The sequence below is a fragment of the Narcine bancroftii genome, chromosome 12, assembly GCF_036971445.1.
Source record: "Narcine bancroftii isolate sNarBan1 chromosome 12, sNarBan1.hap1, whole genome shotgun sequence".
Taxonomy (NCBI): Eukaryota; Metazoa; Chordata; class Chondrichthyes; order Torpediniformes; family Narcinidae; genus Narcine; species Narcine bancroftii.
Window position 1 is genome coordinate 29,465,986 of NC_091480.1, and position 21,771 is coordinate 29,487,756.

General features: G+C 39.1%; 1 protein-coding gene across 1 annotated transcript in view; it reads left to right on the forward strand.

The window, feature by feature from the left end:
* LOC138746975 (uncharacterized) overlaps positions 1-21,771 on the forward strand; it is a 199,015-nt gene that overhangs the window by 118,744 nt on the left and 58,500 nt on the right. Inside the window, exons 126-135 of the mRNA XM_069905734.1 lie at positions 437-607; positions 774-911; positions 6,092-6,141; positions 8,653-8,773; positions 10,113-10,198; positions 14,711-14,840; positions 16,355-16,545; positions 17,121-17,208; positions 18,864-18,987; positions 20,810-20,988. Of these exons, the coding sequence (XP_069761835.1) occupies positions 437-607; positions 774-911; positions 6,092-6,141; positions 8,653-8,773; positions 10,113-10,198; positions 14,711-14,840; positions 16,355-16,545; positions 17,121-17,208; positions 18,864-18,987; positions 20,810-20,988 (1,278 nt within the window). The remainder of the gene's footprint in view (positions 1-436; positions 608-773; positions 912-6,091; positions 6,142-8,652; positions 8,774-10,112; positions 10,199-14,710; positions 14,841-16,354; positions 16,546-17,120; positions 17,209-18,863; positions 18,988-20,809; positions 20,989-21,771) is intronic.

Below are 21,771 nucleotides of genomic sequence, written 5' to 3' on the forward strand. Positions count from 1 at the left end.
CAAATAATTTGACATTGCCTGTTGCTGTCTCAAAGCTAGATATGAATTTACTGGTGACAAATAATCCCCTTATTCATATTTTAAGTCATATATTAAAAATTATATTTGGTAGTCATAGAGAAGTGGATATATTATGAAAATATGCATGACCTATACATCTTTGGAAAGTTAGCGGTATAAATGTCTCGGATCTTGGGCAAGGAATTGGGGAGAGTTCAGGGAAGGAAAATGTCCAGAGATACATTTGGGACTTTTGAAGGGGGTTAATCTACACCTTCAAATTGCCACAAAATAAAATTAAAATACAGATTCCTGGACCACTTATGTTCATTTACATTTATTAGAAAAGTGAAATTCAGTCAGGGTCGAGATAAAATTAGTGCTGGGGTATGTCTATTGTCTGGAATTTATTTTCTTTTTTTTTCCTTTTTGTTAGTTTAATACCAAAAATGATCTCATCAGTCTGGGAACCCTGGTACCTGGTATATCAATCAATACCTTTGAAAGTATCAGATCCACTGTGCTTGCCAACTTGACCTCCGAAATTACATTTGTCAGAAATATTCAAGAAGCACCACAAGCTACGCAGCAGACCATCATTCTGAAGGTAAGGGTCAATGGGAAACTTGCAAATCGTTTCAGAAAAAAAAGTTATATTCATACTATTGTTGGTGATCTTTAACTTCTCCTGGGATAGTTTGATACAGTTCCAAATGTTGCTGACAAAGTACATTGTGTTCTTAAATTAAATTGATTTTCATTTTCTAACACAGGTTTTGGAGACTGAAATTGACCCCATAAAAGGTGTGAATAAGATTCCAAGTGAGTTAGTTAAAGAGATCCCACTTCCGCTTCTCACTGCAAATCTAAATCTTGAAGACGTCAATGATAAACAGTGGGAGCCATCACAGGTGGGTGATTGTTTTCTTCACTTACAAAGTTGTTTCTTGGAAGGAACATAAAAGAAATGGTTCGTTTGTAATGGTCATGGGCTGCATTACCCTTGTGGATATGTAGAGTCAATTTCTCTTACAAAAACTCACAAGCAATTTCCATTCCCAGCAATTGCATGTTGTGATCAGGGAAATGCAGTACACGGTGTGCAAGACAAACTCTCACAAGCACCGTGATAATTTGCAGATAATTTTTTAAGCTTTGATTGTGGCATAATATTTAGACAAAAACACTTTTTTCTCTATTTCCCCCTGGTCTCCACAGTTTTACATTTGTATCAAACAATTCCCATATGAGTAAGGTATACATTTCAGATTTTATTCAAGCTTATTTGTATACATTTTGGTTTGACATTACAGGCATTTTTATACATAGTTCTCCCATTTCAGGGCATCATAATGTTTGGGACATTTAGCTTCACAGGTGTTTGTGAGTACTTGGAATGTTTAATTGCTTCATTGGTACAGGTATGAGAGAGCTAGGCTTGCTTGCAAGCTTTTGATCCCTGTTAGAATCTGCTGTTGCCATTTTTCAACACGAGGACCAGAATTGTGCCCATGAAAGTCAGAAGCCATTATGAGGCTGTAAAACAAAAATAAAACAGTATGATTACAATCATCTGTTTGGAACATCATTAAGAAGAAAAGAGACAGGTAGGCCAAGAAAGACCTCCACTCTGATGACAGAAGAAAAATCCCCAAAAAGCCAGTCCGACAGATCAGAAATGCTCTTCAGGAGACTGGGTGGATATGTCAATGAGTACTGACAATGGAAGACTTCATGAACAGAAATACAGTGTTTACACTGCAAGATGCAAACCATTAGTTAGCCACAGATAGCCAGATTACAGAGCAGAATTCTGGGGGGCAAAAAAGGTCTTGTGGACAGATTAACCTGTATCAGGTGATTGCAAGAGCAAAGTGTGGAGGCATAAAGCCAATGCCCAAGAATCAAAGTATACCACCTCATCTGTAAAACATGGTGGCAATATTATGGCCTGGGCATGTAGGACTGCCACAGGTACTGATGCACTTCATTGATGATGTAACTGCTGATGGCAGTAGCAAAATGAATTCGGAACTGTGTAGATGTTAATCTGCTCAAATTTGAGAAAATGCCTCCAAATTCATTGGACAATGATTCATCCGACAGCAAGCCCATGATCCCAAACATACTGCTAAAGCAACAAAGAAGTTTATCAGATCTAAAAACTGGAAAATTCTTGAATGGTCAAGTCAGTCACCTGATGTAAATCCAATTGAGCCTGCCCTCCATGTGCTGAGGAGAAAACATCAGCATTTGGGACAAGTCCCCAAAACATGCAGGAGCTAAAGATGGCTACAGTAGATCCTGGCAGATCATCACCAGAGAAGATACTCAGCACCTGATGATGTCTATGAATCACAGTCTTCAAACAGTCATTGCATGCAATGGACCTGCAACAAAGTACTAAACGTGACTACTTTACTATACATACAGTTCCATTGCTATGCTTCAAATATTATGGTGCCCTGAAATGAGGGGACTATGTATAAATGTGTTATAATTTCTACATGGTCAAACCAAAATGTATTCAAATACCCTTTAATAAATTCTGGAAAGTGCACTATAACCACATGTGAATTGTTTGATTACAAATTTAAAACTGTGAAGCACAGGGACAAATAAAGGAGGAATGTCTCTTTATCCCAAACATTATGGAGGGCACTGTAAATACTAGTTGATGAACCTCCCTTCCCTCCCGGGAACCTCCTCCTGCAATTTTTGTCATAAGATTGGTGCGAGGGAGCACGATTTAACGTCATCTAAAGAAACACAGCACCTCAGTGTTGATTTTTAAACCATTCTCTAGAGCAGTGGTTCCCAACCTTTTCTTCCAACTCACATACCACTTTAAATATTCTCTATGTCATTGGTGCTCTGTGATTAGTAAGGGATTGCTTAAGGTGGTATGTGAGTGGGAAGGGAAGGTTGAGAAGCACTGCTCTAGACCCAATTGTTACCAAAATATTTTGCTTGAGAAAAATTGTCATTGGGCAGTTATAAAACCGTGCACATAACAAGTCAATTAGGCACGATTAAAACTGGTTTTCAAATTTATTTCTCTCCACCCACATCCCACCTTATTCAATCCCTTACTAATCACAAAGCACCTATGGCAAAGGAAATACTTACAGTGGTATGTGAGTTGGAAGAAAAAGGTTAGGAACCACTGCACTAGAGTGAGGTGTAAAGCCACAACTGGATGGTACAATGATGCAGATAATGTAAGAGCTGCCTCAATTTCAATGACTTGGGTTCAATCCTGGCCACTGATGTTCTTTGTGTGGAATTTTGCATATTCTACCTGTGACAGCATGCGTTTCCACCCACATCCCTAAGTCAGACTGGATGGTGGGTTGATTGGCATCTGTAGCTGCCCCTGGTAAGGAGAGTGGCAGAATGAGTCCATAGGTGTCTGGGGGGCTTGGTTCTAGGGAATGTCAATGGAGGAATAAGCCAACATCAACTTGATGGGTTGAATGGTCTGCTTCTGGAAATATGACCCTGTGAACTTCCAAAAGGTTTGTAAAGAAACAATTGGTCTGTGAAATTAGGAAAAATTCAGTTGCAAAAAAAAAAAAGAAAATTACAGAAATTAGTACACCTTTTGAAACTCACTTGACCTTGTAAGAATTAAGTACTCATTGAATAAGGTTTTAATGGTACTGGAGCTAGAGAACTGCTGAATCTAAATCTCTGTTCCATTACTGATGAAGAAACTGAACCTTAGAAAAACAGCTCCTGGAAGGCATTCCTGGGAGACAGTTGAGAGACAAATGGGGTTAGCAGGTTCATTGGTCATGTGGGTGTATTTTGGGCTGCGTGGACCAGAAGGGTCTGTTAACATGCTGTACATCTAAATTTAAAAAAATAAAAGGAAACATGCTTGTTTTCCTGAACCCAGTACCATCTAAGGCTCAATTTTAGAGATGCCTTCCTGTTCTTTGCTTATATCTTGAAGAAGGACTAAGGCTTGAAACATTGGTAATATATATTTGACTCCTATGGATGCTAAGTTCCTCTAGCATTTCTGTGGGGTTTTTATTAACTACAATCATGGCATCTCCAGATTTTCGTGTTTCACTCAGTTTGAGAGAGGCAGATTAAGATGTGACAATATATTCACATTTTTAAAAAATTGTTTTGTTCTCCAATCTTCACCAGTAACTCCTCAGACATGCTTGTGCTGGCAGAGTTCAACCTCTATCTTGACTAATGTCTTACAACCAACTATAATTTTTTGGTTTGAAAATGCAAGTGAGATCGTTTAGAAATTTGGATAACTAGAAGTTGATACATCAGGGAACAAAGGGCTAAAACCAAGTCAGTCATTTGTGACACACACCAGCTACAAGAACTTCCAGAAGCTAGCAGATCTTTAATCCTTCTAAATGTGTTTAGTGATTTATCAGTAAGTCCTTTGATTACATCAAAATAAAGGTTCTGATTCACATGCAGCCACCTACACATTAGGGGCTGGTAGATCAGTCCTTGAAGATATAGGTCTTTCACACTGATCTTTGTATGAAAATCATCCCGTACTTTCATGTCGACTTGGCCAAGTGTTCCAATGCTCCATGCCAATGAGTATTGAGGTGGTTGAAGTGCAAAGGAATACTGATGGATAATTGAGTTCCTTATACTTGAAATTTCCCTCTGTACTGCATAACAAGCAGGTGCATGAGAAACAGAATTACTAGAAGAGCACACCCCAGCCTATGGCACCATGAGGCAAAGGATTGCACAAGGGAAGGAGTAAAGCATGGAAGTGCAGTGTTTGTCAGGACTACCATAGCCAGGGGACAGGCAGCAGTTCCTGTGACCCAATATGGTTGCGTTCCAGGTGCCAGGGTACAGAATGTTCTGGAGACGGTGTGGGAAAACTCTGAGGCAGAAACTGTGGTGTGCAACAGTAACAGTGATGTAAGGAAGGCAGGTCATGCAGTCAGATTGATACATGATAATGTAATCATGACTCCAAACAGTGCAGTACCAGGAATTTAATACTTCTGGATACAGCGCTTAGAAATTGTTCCACACAGCTCTTTTGGTGGGGGGGAAATAGTGCTGGGCATTTGAAAATCCGCTTAACTTGGACTAGAGCAAAATTACAGATGTTTCTTGGTCTCTTCAACCTCTGACATTTATTAGTGAGATTTTCATTTTCTTCAATGACTTCTCTGACATAAAACCCTTGCTCTTCTTTGGAAACTTAACCTCTTCCTGAAAATTTCCCCGAACTCACAAAAATTGCTTGCTTATTTCCTCCCACACCTCACCCCGACATAACATCAAACCTCCATTGACCTGAGTTACCAAACAAATAGGCTTATGGCATTGGGTGTGATGAAGATTGTATTCCCCAACTTGGCGCTTTGAAGGCCATAATCAGGGGGTAAGGGCAGCATGAATAAAATGGCTGGTGTGCATGGTGAATGGTAGTAGTGATCTCTCTCTTAAAAAAAACCTTCATGAGACCTAACATCACCTCAAAGACATATTAGGGGACTCTATTACCACCCCCTGTGAGCAAACAATGAACTGGGGTTGCAGGCAGCAGTGGAAACAAAATATGTTGTATTACTTCTTCGCGGCCCACCCCCTTCCAGAATCTGTAGTGATTAAGTGGCCAGCAAGAATTTCAATAAGAAGGGAGTGTTTTGAAATTTAGGTTGGATCTCACCCCTGAATTGGGTGACATGGTTAGCATAGCGGCTAGCACAATGCCATTACAATGCTAGTGACTGAATCCAGCACTGTCTGGAAGGAGTTTGTATGTTCTACCCGTAGCGGTGTGGGTTTCCTTTGGGAGCTATGGTTTCCTCCCTCCTTTCAAAAACATAGAGAGATTGTAGGGTTAATTGGTGTATTTGAGGGGCATGGACTCGTGGGCTGGAAGGGTCTGTCATCATGCTGTATGTCTAAATGTAATTTTTACAAATTCTTCCACTTTTTTGTTGCTTATATTCATCACAGCTAACAGAATTAGCCCAACGTCATAGCTCAACTGTTTATTACATCTTGCTATTTTAATGTTGTTGAATTTTTCTAAAAGTCATCAATGCTGTCTACTAACTTTTATCTTTCTACATAGGCCGCTGTGTTCTTTGAAAGTATTGTGATTAAAAATAAAAATTTTAAAACGTAAGTAATTCCTATCCTGTGTCCATTTCGATACAATATCTTTTTAAAATTTAATTGCGTGACTCATCATTGTTTCTGTATTTATTTTTGGTCTTACAAAAAACTGCATTTCATATTGTAATGCATTCCCTAAGAAATAGGAATATTGTGTTGAAATATGTACTGATTATATGTGAAAATGGAAATAGTTGGAAATTCCCTGCAAATAAGAGAAAGGGAGTTAAAGGCCATTCATCAGAATCATTGAACAATGCATTATTTCTGAATTGATCCATTGAAGATTTGATGTTGTTGAGAGTCATTGCCTTCCAAAATGTACCGGGGGTGTAGATTAATAGGGTGTAAATTGGGCAGTACAGATTTGTGGGCCGAAATGACCTATTACCAGTCTGTATATCTAAATTTTTAAAAACGTTCTTTGTGATTCGCTGCTAAATCTTGCGGCGAATAAAAAGTTTTATCTAAAAATGTTTGTTCTGTTATCTTACGGACTATAGAAGTTCTGATTTCACTTTCTCTGCTTGTTAGTAAAATTATAATGATAAATGTAAACAAAGCCATTTTACATTCTGACTTCAATGAATAGTTTCTACAACTTCATGGAATCTCAGGCTAAACTGGTGAAGAAGGAAGAGTGGTGCATGATTCATTTTTATAGTGTCAAAAGGAAGGTAAAAGTGGGAAGCTTCTGGAAAGTGATACAAAAGAAGCTCCTTGTGCCTGATTTATAATAAGATCATGGCTGATCAATGAGCTGATCGGCACTTTCCTGCACTAATTCCACAGTCATTGAAATAATAATATGCAAAGCTCTATCACTTTTGCATTAAAAATACTGAGTGACTGAGCTTCAAGGGCCCTCTGGGGTCAAGAATTCTAAAGATTCACTACCATCTGAACTTACTTATCATCTCTGTCTAGAATGGATGGTCCTTATTCTCAAATTGAGATTCCTGGCTCAAGCTGATAAACATCCTCCATTTACCCATAAGAAAGTTGTATGTTATGTCATGTTATTTTTGAATTCAGCCAAATATAAGCCTCCCTGCTTATTCCCTCTATATTGGCAGATGTGCCATTGGAGGAATCTAATGAATAAATTACTTACTTAATAAAACACAGATGGAGTCAATGTTTGGTCCCAGAAGCGCAATCCCATCGTCGCATTCCCACTCTTGTTTCCTCATAATCTGTTCTCTCCCAATTATTGATTGACTTAATTATTGTTGGTCTGCTTCTCTGTTTCTCTCTCTTTCCTCAAATAGATTGGTTACTCTTGTTCCCTTTCAGTCTGAGGGAAATGCCCTAAAATCTGAGGAATTTTGAAAAATAACAACCAATGCATCCACTATCCCCACACCACTTCTTTCTGAACTTAAGAATGTAGGTCACTAGGTCCTGAAAATGAATTTGCTCTCAATCTCATTAATTTTGCCAAATTTACAGTGATTTTTTTCTTTGTTATTAGCCAGGGCATCCAAAGTTATGGGGAGAAGGCCGTCCAGTGGAGCTGAGTGGGAAAATGGATCAGCTCATGATTAAATTGCTGGGCAGGCTCGATGGGCTGATTAGCCTATTTCTGCTCCTGTTCTTATGGTTTTATGTGCAAGTTCCTCATTCCCATACATGTACATTTTCCACTATTTCTGTAATTAACCACATTAGTTTACTTTTTTCCCCATCTCACATAATCATAGAAACCATTACAGTTTGTTTTTTTTTTAAATTTTTCTTTCTCGTTAGACAAGCTACACTCCACTTTCTCCTTTCACAGCATGGTTAGCATATCAGTTAACATAATGCTCTTACAACATCAGTGATTGGGGTTCGAATCCAGTGCTATCTGAAAGGAATTTGTATCTACTCTCCATGTCTGCGTGGGTTTTTAGGTGCTCCAGTTTCCTCCTGTCCTTCAAAACCTACCAGGATTGTAGGTCAATTTGAGTATAATTGGGCAGCACGGGCTCGTGGACCAAAAGGGCCTGTTATTGTGCTGTTTTGTCTAAATTTAAATACCTACATCCTGGTCATCCTTTGTTGAATCCTGAAACCTTCTCATTCCCCAATCTTATTGCATTTTTGTCAATATTGCAAACCTTTTCCTATAATCTATGGAATGATTCTTTCCAAGCGAGCTCTTTCTTATTTAGTTTTTAACATAGATTCCCACATCTACTTTAGCCTGCTCCTGCCTCCTTTGAGCCATACAACATTGAAATTTGGCCCTTCAGCCCACTGCATCTTTGAAAATCATTGAGCACTCATTTGCGCAAATCCAACACTGTTCCCATTTTATCACCCTGCTTTCTCATCAGATTTCCTCAGGTTCTACTGCTCATGTACATATTCGGGGCAAATTTGCAGTGGATAGTCTATCTAACAACCCACATCTCTTTGGGATATGAGGAAACAAACTCATCTAGATGTTTGAAATACATATAAATGATACACCTACATGAAAAGGAAGTGAACTATCCGTATTTCCATTAATGATGGAATTGCTTGTTTCAGATTCTCGACCTCCGTCCTACAAGGCACCAGTTGTGGTGTAATAGTGACCCTTAATGACTCATCATTTCTTCAGCTTGTTGAAACAGTAAAGGAGAAAAGAGTCATGCTTGATGAAAGTCAGGTGAGGCCATTCACTAGTATCTCATTCTAGAAAGTCTGAATACTCATAGTACATTCATGGAATATGTTTCTTTAAAATTTTGGTTTGTTGATTAAACTGGTAACCGTTACCTTATCTAATATTGACCATCATTGAAACTAGGCTGCAGGGTGTGCTTTGTGTGCCAACGGTCTAATTCCTCTAATTCCAACTGGAAACATAACTAAAAATTAACTCATTCATAAGGAAAATGGCAGAGCCAGGTCTTTGATACTCCCATTGAATTTGTACGAAGCAGTGTTTTGATCCACTTAAGCAATATAAACTATGATAGTCGGAATGCCCCTGGGTTCTTCTCTTCCCAGGTCAGCAGGAAAGTCTGGCATCACTCAAAGGGATAAATATGGACATAAAACATGTATCACTGTGTTAAGAGAGGGTCCTGAGTCTGGGACATCCTCCAAACCCTTACTGCAGACCCCAAATGATAAAGTTTCCAAAAGGATTGGGAGTGTGGGAGCTTGAGGTGTTTGCAGGGTGAAGCTTTGTGCACAATGCTGGGGCCTCCTCTGGTTGATGCCTTGTGTTCTGGTGGGGTCAACATTGGTAAACATTGTTGATGTGGATTAGAAATAAAACTGTGACAGTGTTTTAGAAATAAATTTGTTTTAAGAACATATTATTTGGTTATCATGAGCATTGCCAAGTTGTGTGGTTTATCCTATGTGGTAATGTCATGAGGGCTCTTGATTATATTTTTCAGCAACAATGTTCACAGGTGACCTTTATCTGCCCTTCAAGGATTTCTGATGAATTCACAATAACAATTAGTAACTGAAGAATATCACAAATTGGGAAATTTAAGCTGCCTTTCCTCAGTGTTGCATTGAATTTTTAAAAACTACTCTCTAGTGTTTTACTCAATGCTGATACCATCGAACATCAATAATACTTTACTACAATGGCTTGTGCACTGAAAATCGAACCCTTAACATTGGAGAAAGATATCTTAAATACTAGTTCTATTTATCTTATTATTTTTAAACGTTTACAAAGCTATTGGCTTTGTCTTGCTCATCAAGAGAATGAAGAATTGTGATAATCTATAGAACATAAATACCCATAACATTTCTTGGACTTCGCAACCAATAGCTTAACTTTGAAGTCCAGTCATTAATTACCATGCTTTTCTGCCCATTATTAAGAGCCACTTAAGTATTTGCAACTTCCATAACCTTTATACTGTATATGTCAATGGCTAAATAGGTAGGTTTTAGCCACATTGATGAGACCATGCTTGTTTATAGGAGCTGTTGGCTTTCTGCTGGTTATTTATTATATGTTTTGTTTCCCTTTTCAGCTAAGCTGTCTATCACACCGAGTAACTTCTAATGGAACACCATCAAACATAGATACTTATCCAGATGATCTCCTGTTGTTTTTCAAGTACGTTGTTTTTGTAATGAGGTTTTTCTCTTTTGCTAGTTTTTGCAATGTTTTCGTCAGGGTCAGGAATGATAAGTTTTTTTTTCTTTCTTTGGCTTGGCTTCGCGGACGAAGATTTATGGAGGGGGTAAATGTCCACGTCAGCTGCAGGCTCGTTTGTGGCTGACAAGTCCGATGCGGGACAGGCAGACACGGTTGCAGCGATTGCAGGGGAAAATTGGTTGGTTGGGGTTGGGTGTTGGGTTTTTCCTCCTTTGTCTTTTGTCAGTGAGGTGGGCTCTGCGGTCTTCTTCAAAGGAGGTTGCTGCCCGCCGAACTGTGAAACCTGGCCAGGAATCCTGGGCAAGCATGGTGTCGGCAAGTGCAACGACAATGGGCGCCTCCTGTTGGAGCTCTGCGCAGAACAGCAGCTTGTCATTACAAACACCCTTTTTCAGCAGAGAGACAGCCTGAAGACTACCTGGATGCATCCCCGATCCAAACACTGGCACCTCCTGGACTACGTCCTGGTGCGAGAAAGAGACAAACGAGATGTGCTCCACACCAGGGTCATGCCCAGCGCGGAATGCCACACTGACCACTGGCTGGTTCGCTGCAAGCTCAACCTTCACTTCAAGCCAAAGCCCAGGAACAGTAAAGCCCCCAGAAAGAGGTTCAATGTTGGAAACCTACAGTCAGACGAAGTGAGAGGAAACTTCCAGGCAAACCTCAAAGCAAAGCTCGACGATGCAATCCACCTCACGGACTCATCCCCTGAAACCCTCTGGGATCAGCTGAAGACTACCATACTGCAATCCACTGAAGAGGTACTGGGCTTCTCCTCCAGGAAAAACAAGGACTGGTTCGACAATAACAGCCAGGAAATCCAGGAGCTGCTGGCAAAGAAGCGAGCTGCCCACCAGGCTCACCTAACAAAGCCGTCCTGTCCAGAGAAGAAACAAGCCTTCCGTCGCGCATGCAGCCATCTTCAGCGCAAACTCCGGGAGATCCAAAATGAGTGGTGGACTAGCCTCGCCAAGCGAACCCAGCTCAGCGCGGACATTGGCGACTTCAGGGGTTTTTACGAGGCTCTAAAGGCTGTGTACGGCCCCTCACCCCAAGTCCAAAGCCCGCTGCGCAGCTCAGACGGCAAAGTCCTCCTCAGCGACAAGATCTCCATCCTCAACCGATGGTCAGAACACTTCCAATCTCTTTTCAGTGCCAACCGCTCAGTCCAAGATTCCGCCCTGCTCCAGCTCCCTCAACAGCCCCTAAGGCTAGAGCTGGATGAGGTCCTCACCCAGGATGAGACTTATAAGGCAATTGAACAACTGAAAAGTGGCAAAGCAGCAGGTATGGATGGAATCCCCCCAGAGGTCTGGAAGGCTGGTGGCAAAACTCTGCATGTCAAACTGCATGAGTTTTTCAAGCTTTGTTGGGACCAAGGAAAACTGCCTCAGGACCTTCGTGATTCAATCATCATCACCCTGTACAAAAACAAAGGCGAGAAATCAGACTGCTCAAACTACAGGGGAATCACGCTGCTCTCCATTGCAGGCAAAATCTTCGCTAGGATTCTCCTAAATAGAATAATACCTAGTGTTGCCGAGAATGTTCTCACAGAATCACAGTGCGGCTTTCGCGCAAACAGAGGAACTACTGACATGGAATGATAAGTATCTACAAAGAAACTGCCATCCATGGATTTTTCCAAATCTTTTATTTTGTATCTAAAATCTAACAGTGGTCCTCTCTGAGGTCTGACGCATTGCAACGGTTGGTCAACTTTGTCACTGAAAGCAAAATGGGATTAAATAAACCAGACAGTTTTTTTTTAAATGTTACTTCAAAGTTGGGTTCACCTGAAACTTTGGAGACATACAGGAGACTGCAGATGCTGGAATCTGAAGCCAAACACAATGTGGTGGAGGAACTCTGCATCCGTGAGAGAAGGAGGAGGATCAGTTTCAACTCTTGAGGATTGAGAAAAGTACAGAAGCAGTGTAAAGAGGACGAGGTGGAGGCAGTGAGAGAGGGAGGATTGGCAAACCAGGCGGAGGTAAAATGTGATGGACAAGCAGAGGACAGGCAGATGCCAGACAAAGTAGATGGGGGGGGGGAGAGAGAGAGAGATGATAAAACAAAGGAGTGAGGTTGCTGAAGATGAGTCAGTGAGTGAGTGATTGGAGGTTGAACACTGCCACTGCTGGAATGTAAAGCAAAAGAAACACTACTTTGAGCAGCCTTTTGAGAACTGTGTGCAATTCTAGTCATCCTATTACAGGAAATAAGATTTTAAAAGAGAAAAGGAGATTTAAGGGAATATTATCAGGGATGGAAAAGATGGCATGAGCTAAGGATTTCATCCTTTGACAAAGTAGCTGAGGAGGGAATTAATTCAGATATATCAGATTAAACAGAGTTGTTAATAAAGGACCTAGTTGGTGGTAAAGTTAAAAGCGAGAGAGCATAGATCTAAACTAAATGGTGGAAGGATTAGGAGGGTGATAAGTAAAAAGCTTTCACCTGAGGTTTTTGGGGTCTGGAATTCATTGCCTGGTTGGGTGATAACCCCTCACCATTATGCCACCATTCTCACTTTCTCTTCATCAGATTCCACATCTGACAGCCTTTGTCTTCCAATCACCTGCTCCACTCTTATCTTCCTCCACCTGATCTGTTTGTTTTTTCTACCTTTGTTTGGCATATGCAATCTTCTGCCAGTCCTTTGTATTTCACCTTTGTTTGCTTTGCCAATCCTGTGTGAGGCCCCAGTCTCAACCCTTCCACCCCATCCTCCTTACATTACATATGTACAAATTTTCCTCTGACATGATGAAGAGTTTCTACTTTGAAGGCCCCACTGATGAATTGCTCCCAATGAATCCTTCCAACTGACTGATTGCTCCCAATAAGCAACCTCTCATTGGTGCAGTCAGAGGTTCCCACCTGCTTCAAAAGGCCATCAATCATCATGTTGCCCAAGAAGAGCAGAGGGAGCTGCCTCAATGACTGTGGCCCAGTCCCATTCACATCTACTGCAATGAAATGCTTTGAGAGGTTGGTCATGGCCAGAATTAATATGTGCCTAAGTAAAGATCCAGACCCACTGAAAATGGCCAACCATCACAATCAATCCACAGCAGATACAATATCACTGGCTCTCCACTCAGCTCTGGATCACCTCGAAAACACCAGCTAATGCATATAGCTGCTCTTCATCAGTTACAGCTCAGCCTTCAACACCATTAGTCCCTCAGTGCTGGACAACAAGCTCCCACACTTGGGGCTCTTCACCCCTCCTCTACAACTGGATCCTTGACTTCTTCATCAGAAGACTACAGTCAGTATGAATTGGAAACAACGTCTACTCTTCACCTGCAATCAACACCTCAAGGATGTGTGCTTAGCCCATTGCTCTACACCCATAACTGTGTGGCCAGGCCCAATTCAAATGTCATCTACAAATATGCCGATGACACCACAGTCATCAGCAGAATCAGAGACAGCAATGAGGAAGCGAACAGGAGGGAGAGAGATCAGCTCGTTGAGTGGTGTCACAACAACAACCTTGCACTCAATGTTAGCAAAACCAAGGAGCTGATTATGGACATCAGGAGGAAATAAGGAGAAGACAAACCAGTCCTCATCAAGGGGTTAGCAGTGGAGAGAGTCAAGGACTTCAAATTCCTGGATGACAACATCTCTGAGAATCTGTCCAGGAGCCTACATGTTGATACAATTATGAGGAAGGCTCATGAGCGGCTATACTTCATGAGGAGTTTGAAGAGATTTGGAATGTCACCAAAGACTCAAAAACTTTGACATGGAGGACATTTTGTCTGGTTGCATCACTGTCTGGTATGGAGGTGCCAATGAACAGGTCAGGAAATAACTCCAGAGAGTTGTTAATTTGGCAGTCAGTAACATCATGGGCACCAGTCTTTACTCCATCCAGGATATTTACAAGAGGTGGTGTTTTAAGAAAGCAGCCTCTATCCTCAAGGAGCCCCCCCCCCCCCCCCCACACCCAGGCCATGCCCTCTTCACACTGCTGCCATCATGGTACATGGGCCTGAAGACAAACACCCAGTGACACAAAGGTAGCTTCTTCCCCTCTGCCATCAGATTTCTGAATGGAGAATGAACCACAGACACTACCTCACTTTCTCCTATTTTCTTGCATCATTTATTTAGATTTGAAATGGAATTTAGAGCAATATTTGCACGGCAGTGCTGCTGCCAAACGAAAAATTTCAGGACAATAAATTCTGGTTCTTCTGAAGCTGCTTTACCTACTGAGTTCCTGCTCCAGGTTTTTATTTTAATATATCAATTAATTTATGCAGGAATAGTTCTCGTTGCTAATAGTACGAACTTTTGAATCATGAAAAATATTGTAAATGGAAAAACATAGTACTTTATAATTTAGTATTTCACCCTAATTTGAATTGATTATGACTGTTGTTAAAGGTAAACAAAATTATCTCATGAATAGATCAACACTAAAATGGCATTCTCTGCTTATTTCAGCTCTACAGACTTCAGAAAATCTCCAAACTGCAAGAAATTCTTTAAAGCCATTGGAAGGTCAAACATTGATATCTTACGAAAAGGATCAACTCAGCGACAAAATCTGTTGAATGATGTCTTCACTTGCTTGGTGAGAACTATGTGCTTAATAGGCACAAATCAGAATATAAACAGAAGTTGCTGATATAGTGAGTAGGTCAGATAGCACCAGTGGATTAAGGATTAGCATTTCAAACTAGAAATGCTTATAAATTTTTCAAACCACAATGATCACATAATTTTTTTTTAAAGGGGACATTTCTTTTCTCTTCCCTTCCTTCTCCCCCTACAATCCTCATTTAAATCAGCACAGGATGCAGAACAGATTCTGCAACATTAGTGCTGGAAAACCTTTGTAGACTCCTGGTCTATTTCTGGTCCTGATGGGGAATCCTGTGATGCCAATGCAAACACAGATTGTCTGGTAGATCTCTGCCTAAAACTAAGTTTAGATTTCACATGGGTATCTTGAAACATATAAACTCTTTGTGTTTAGAAATGCCAGCAAACTAGTTGTAGATGATACCTTGTCACCACACAAAGTACCTAAAATTAACATTTACTGGGAAATATTTGAAGTAATCCCTCTGATTTCTGTGATCTTATTTGATTTTTTTTTTAAAAAACATTTTCTAACAGTTCTGTTTATCTTCAGCAGAGATCTGAGGGTTTTTTTTTCAAAATTTCATGTCCATTAGGCAAGTTGTGTTAATTTCATGTCATTTAAATGACAACATTTTTTGGAACTAAAACATATTGGCAGGAAAAAAGATAAAATATCTTGCACTCAGGCAAAGTTCAGGGCCAAATGAGTTCACAGGAATTCAGAGTGTTAAACTGTGGGTTGATGTTGCTGAACCCTTAACTTTGGCTCTGATAATGCAGTTTTGCAAGGTTTCTAGGTGGTAACTTAGACTCAGTTCAAAGTGTCATAAAATGTTGTCATTTCCCTGAGAAAGAGATATGTAGTGGGACTGCTTTAATAGGGCATTCCCTTCATCAAGAGACAGTTTACAGGAACAAAATCTGACAATGACTGTTACAATAAAGTTGGGAAAACATAACAAACAAAAATAAGCTAGAAAGACTCAGCAGGTCAGTCAACATCCATAGGTCAGTCAATGTTTTGGTTCAAGAACATTTTTGAGGATTAAAAGGTTCCGACCCAAAATGTTGGCTGAGTCTTGAAAAAGGATCCCAAACTCAAAATGTGGACGATATGTGTATTGTCTATTTTTCACATCTGCTTGGATCTGGTCTTGACAGAGAAACATAACTGCATTGTGCAGATGTACCTTGCCTTGAGAGCACTGCAGAGAAGATGCCACTACTTTGACAGTTCTACTCTTTCTATTGATGACCACACAGAAGGGGTACCAACAAAGCATCCAGGCCCACTTGCACTACTATTTTGTAACAATAAAAACCATCACTGCACCTGTCCTTGGCTAGAAGATTCCTTGACCATTAAGGTCTTTTATTTAAATCAAAAACACATCAAATAGTCATGATCACTTTTGCAGGATTTCTCATCGTTCTGGTTAATAGCCTGCAAATTTAATTTTCTGCTGCTGTTGACATTTGTGCTTCAATCTGTGACTTCAGGGCATTGCTGGTGGAAATCTGACGAGGGACGATGTTGCAGTTTTAGGCCACTTGAACTGTGACCTTCCAGGATCTATTATCTCTAACTGTGATGTTACCATTTTGGATCATTTGAGCCAATGCACCTCGTACTCAGATGATCAAAAAAATGCAATTGAATTTCTGTTAAACAATAGAGACACCAGATATGGGTGAGTCCTAACTAGCTTCAATGATAATAACATGCATGAGATATTAGAGAAGTTACAATTTCAACCTTTACATTTTCCAAAATTTAAATTACACAGTGAATGAATAACAATTAAATTGTTAGGGAAACAAATTGTCACGGTTAGAATCAAAATTGTAACTTTCAAATTTTTGTATTCCATCGTTACGTTTAAGAGAAATTATGAAATGGACATAGCCACCTCTTCTTTCCGATGAAGGAGTCCACTTTTCCAAACCCAATCAGTGACAATTTAATTCAACTAATGAAAACAAATGAAACCGTCATGTTTATTGGATGCAGTCGAAAGCAACAAATGCACTGCCACATTCTCCCACTGCATGCCACAATGGCTTTTATACTTGCGGGTTACATTTTTTTCCCACTTTCCTTTGCATTTCACCTATAACCTCCAGAGAAACTTAACAACTGTACAAATGAGAGGGATCAATCTGAAGGAACTAGCTTTTATTGTGGAAAAAATCAACTAAAATATGAAATGGAAACTGCCATGTGCAACATTTCTTTTACTAATCAAGTTGTGTGCTTGTCTCATAGTTCACCTGTTTTTTGGTCGACCGATATACTCGGTAAACTCGGTAATCTTCCTTTGGCTTTAACCACAACCTGGAAGCAAGTGAATCCGGTACTGTTTAAATAATTATGTACTAACGTATGTGAGGTTAAATGTGTGAGACCACTAACCCTTTTTATTGTGCATCCTTGATTAATTCTCAATGGATTTTTTCCTGAAATTTAACTATCAATTGTAAAACTACTGAAAACTCCATAATTGCAAATGTTTCAACTGTATAATTAAAGCATTGAATACACATGAAAAGCCATTTTTCATTTTGTGTCCATTTAAAATTATTTGAAATATCTCTACACATAAATCAAATTGAGTAAAATTTTATATAATATCCATATTTTAAAATTCATATTCTAGCAGCAGTTGTTTCTTAATGCAAGATCTCAAAATCTTCCCGTTAGATTTATTTTCAACTGAATTTCACAACTATTGTTTGTTATACAGTGATTGAGAACAGTAAATGAATGTATATAAATATGTATAGACTTGAGGGTTCATAAAATATGGACCATTAAAATCCTGTATCCAATATCACCTGTACACCTGTCTTCTTTCTACATTTATTAAAAAGTCATACAGCTTTGTAGTAACTGCTTTAGAATATCAATATTCTCCAATTTTTAAATCAATTATGTTCTTAGCTTTGAGAACCAGCAATATAAACTAAAGGATATACAGTAATCCTAAAAGGGGTTCAAGAACAGAGATGTGGAGGAGGTATGTGCATAGCTTGCTGAAAGAAAAGTTTAAATTACTAAGTTTTTTTGAACTGAAACATATTGGCAGGAAAAAATATAAAATATCTTGCACTCAGGCAAAGTGCAGTGCCAAATGAGTTCAAACAGAAATTCAGAGTGTTAAACTGTGGGTTGACATTGCTGAAGCCTTACTTTGGCACATGAGATATGTTAACTTATGAGATCCTGGGCTTTATAAACAGGAATATCAGAGCAAGGAAAATCAAGATGAACTTTTCTAAAATATGGTTTAGCCATGAGTAGGGTAATGCATCCATTATTGGGTATCGTGCACAGAAGAACTTTGCTAAAATGATTACAGATGCAAGGAACTTCAGTCATTTAGATAAACTAGAAAAGCTGGAGTTGTTATCCTTGGAAGAGAAGAGGTTGCAAGGAAATCATTTAAGACCAGGATAAACCAAGAGGATAAGGAAAAGCTGTTTGTGTTGGCAGAGAATGAAAGAACTAGTAGAAATAGATTGAAAGTGATTGAGAAAATAACCAAAAGTGACACAAGGGCATTTCTTTTTTCACACAAATTATTTAGGTTGGATAGAGTTTGTTGCCATCTGTAGAATTCGTTACCAGTCATTGGGTATAATTAAAGTGGAGGTTAATACATTTTTGATTAGTAAAGGTGTCAGAAGTTATGTGGAGAAGGCAAGAGAATGGGGTTGAGTAAAATTACATCAGACATGATTCAAATGACTGACAGACTTGACATGCTGAATGGCGCAATTTGGCTCCTTTGCCTTATGAGCTATGAAATGCCATGCCAGGGGAGCTAATAGAAGCTTCAATTTTAGAGTTCAGAAGAAAAAAAGGTAACTAAAAAATATTTATTGTGTTTATGTTTATATATGTTTTATGACTTTAAGATTGTGTAAGTTTTTCTAAGTATCTTTTTGCTAAAATGCAATGCATTTAATTAATCATTTACTAACTACACTTCTGTTTTGTATCCTGCAGTTTGCTTTTAATGCAGCCCTCCCAGCATTTATCAGGAAAATAAGAAAGTTTAATCGACCGCCTGCTGTTGTAAAATTTCTCAAGCAGCTTAGAAAACAAAGAAGACGCATTACACGTGCATTAGGTAGGTAACAGTGAAAATACAAGATAATGGAATAAAAAATCCCCATTATCGGGAATTCAAGCAACCTGCAGCCTCAAGAAACTGGCCAAAATTTTAAAAATCATAGAGAATAAATAGATTAAAAAAAACAAAATTTAAAATTGATGCCACTCTCTTCCCCATCCCCCACCCCCCGTGTTAATCTCAAGCAACCGGAAAATTCACTTACCCGCATCTACCAATCCCCATGGGTGCCAGATATCGGGGGCTTTACTGCATAAAGCTCAACTGTCTGTACAGAGATATCAATTGGGGAAGAAAAAGAATTAAAGTTCCATGTGCATATAATTTGAGCTTGCGAATAAAACCGCTACTTGAAATGCCTTTCATTAGAGGGGGATAATCCTTAGAAATTTTACTGAGAAGAGAATGAAGAAATCATTTTAAAATACCACTGGAGAAATTGGTTTTTTTTTAAATGATTGAAAAAGTTAGTCTGGGTCAAATGGACATTGGGAAGTATATCAGCATATGTACAACTGAGTTCGCATCTTGTATGAGACATTTTGTGTGGTCAGTCAAATTTGCAATACAATTCTAAACACTAAGAGTATAAACTTTGGATTTAAATTTTACTGATAAGCTATAACTGGAGTACACATGCATTAATATTTCATCATTCCATCCCATTTTTGTAAATAACTATTTCAAAAATACTAAACTGCCATCATAAATTTATGATCTTATAAAATTTGAAGTGCCTGAAATAAATAATATTGGTCATCACTTACTCTGTGGAGATCAGCCAATGTAACTAGCCAAAAGCCCAATGTTCTCTCCTGGCCAGATAACTGAGAAAATATTGATGAACAATGGCTCTACTAGCAGCTAGTGATATCAAACCATCCTTTTGCTTGCCCTGTATGCAAACTCTAGTATGTGGGTGTAAAACTGGCTGCTGTACTATTTGTGGATATTGCAAAGGAAATAAATCTTGGTTTCTCACACAGATCTCCCGCTCTCTGCTTCAATTGCCTTCTGAGGATGTAACTGGAAGTCTATTTGCCTTTCAATTAATTTTTCTCTCCTGTGTACTTTGTCAAAAAGGGTCATCAGTGTCAGTTCAGAAAACCTTGGGCCATGTTCATCTGTTCTTTATTTATTTGGTCAGATTTGCATTGAATTCTATTATCACCTCATCTGACCACATTGAAAACCCTTTTATTCTCCAATAAGAGAGGTTCAAGTGAAGTAATTGTGCTTTATTTTATTGTAGTAAATAAACTTGGGTTCTTTTATAATAACAATACTTCTTAGAATAGACCGTATGGAGGCATCCATCTTGAATCCCCAAGCTGCAACAAGCTAGTCTCTGACTCCCTCTAGTGGTCAGGAAGTTCACTAGCACTCTATCACGACAGTATCATAAATTAGCTTGAACTAGCCACGTGCATTATCGGTCTCCTGCTGATGCCTTCATATAATCAACAGCGCAGGACATTGAATTCACTGAAATTAGCTCAATTGGCTGAGGAATATTTGAACATTACAGTCCCAGTAATCATTTCAATTGCTGACATTTTTTTCTTCCCTCTTTGCTTTTTCTATGAATCTTTGTAGCCTTTTGGGTCACTCCTTTCCATTTGTTTCCTGCTCTCTTTGTGATTCTTTTGTACTTTTTAACCATTGGGATCATCCTATTATTTTACATTCAATGAAACTTTATATTAATGAGTATTGTAATTAACTATGTAAATAGTCCACAAATATCACACAAAACAACCTGCTTTTATATATTTTGAAAATACGGGGTTTATCAATCACATGAAACTTGTCCTTGCAGGCTGTACTATTCAACCATTAACAGCAGGAAACATTAATGAGCTGACCCCGGTGACTTACGATGCCACACAGTTGGAGGCTTGCTTGAGTGATGATGTGTTAAAAGACAATGTGGAGACACTGGGAGCTCTTGACTTTGACACTGATCAGCTTGAAGTTCTGAAAAACAAATTGAATCTCGTAAGTGATTGAACCTCCTGTAACCGATAGTGTATTGTCGTATCCTTACTTTACCATTTTGAAATTATTTTGTAGCATCAGGATTATCATTTGTCTGATGAATGATTTCACATTGAAAGCAACAATTAAAAATATTCCTCAAAAATGTAATGTGTAGGGTGGATTGCTTAGAATCAATCCATATTGCAAGAATGGGTGCATTTTTATGTGGCTTGAGCAACAATCTGGTGGGTTTTTTTTTACTGGAGGAGAACCCATCTGATATTCATCCCATCGGAGCATAGCTCTGTCAGAAAAGTGCAACATAAATTCATAGGAACATAGGAAGTAGGAACAGGAGTAGGCCAAAAATGGCCCATCGAGCCTGCTCCGCCATTCAATACGATCATGGCTGATCTCATTTATGACCTAACTCCACCTACCTGCCTTCTCTCCATATCCCCTAATTCCTCTATCATGTAAAAATTTATCGAACCGAATTTTAAATATGTTTAATGAAGCAGCCTCAACCACTTCCCTGGTTAGAGAATTCCAAACATTCACTGTCCTCTGCTGTATAGGAATTTTTCCTCTCTTCTCTCTTACTTGTGCAGCATTAATTTACAGACTTTTTAAGCTTCATGGTCATCTTAATATGGTGTGCCATACTTTAGAGAAACTACATGGACTTCGCATTGATATTTCAGTCTAATAGGCAATCAAGGTTATTTTATTTTGTTTTACAGCACTAACTCTTCATGTGCACCTGAGATAACCAGCCTAAATCATGGGGTGTTATAATCT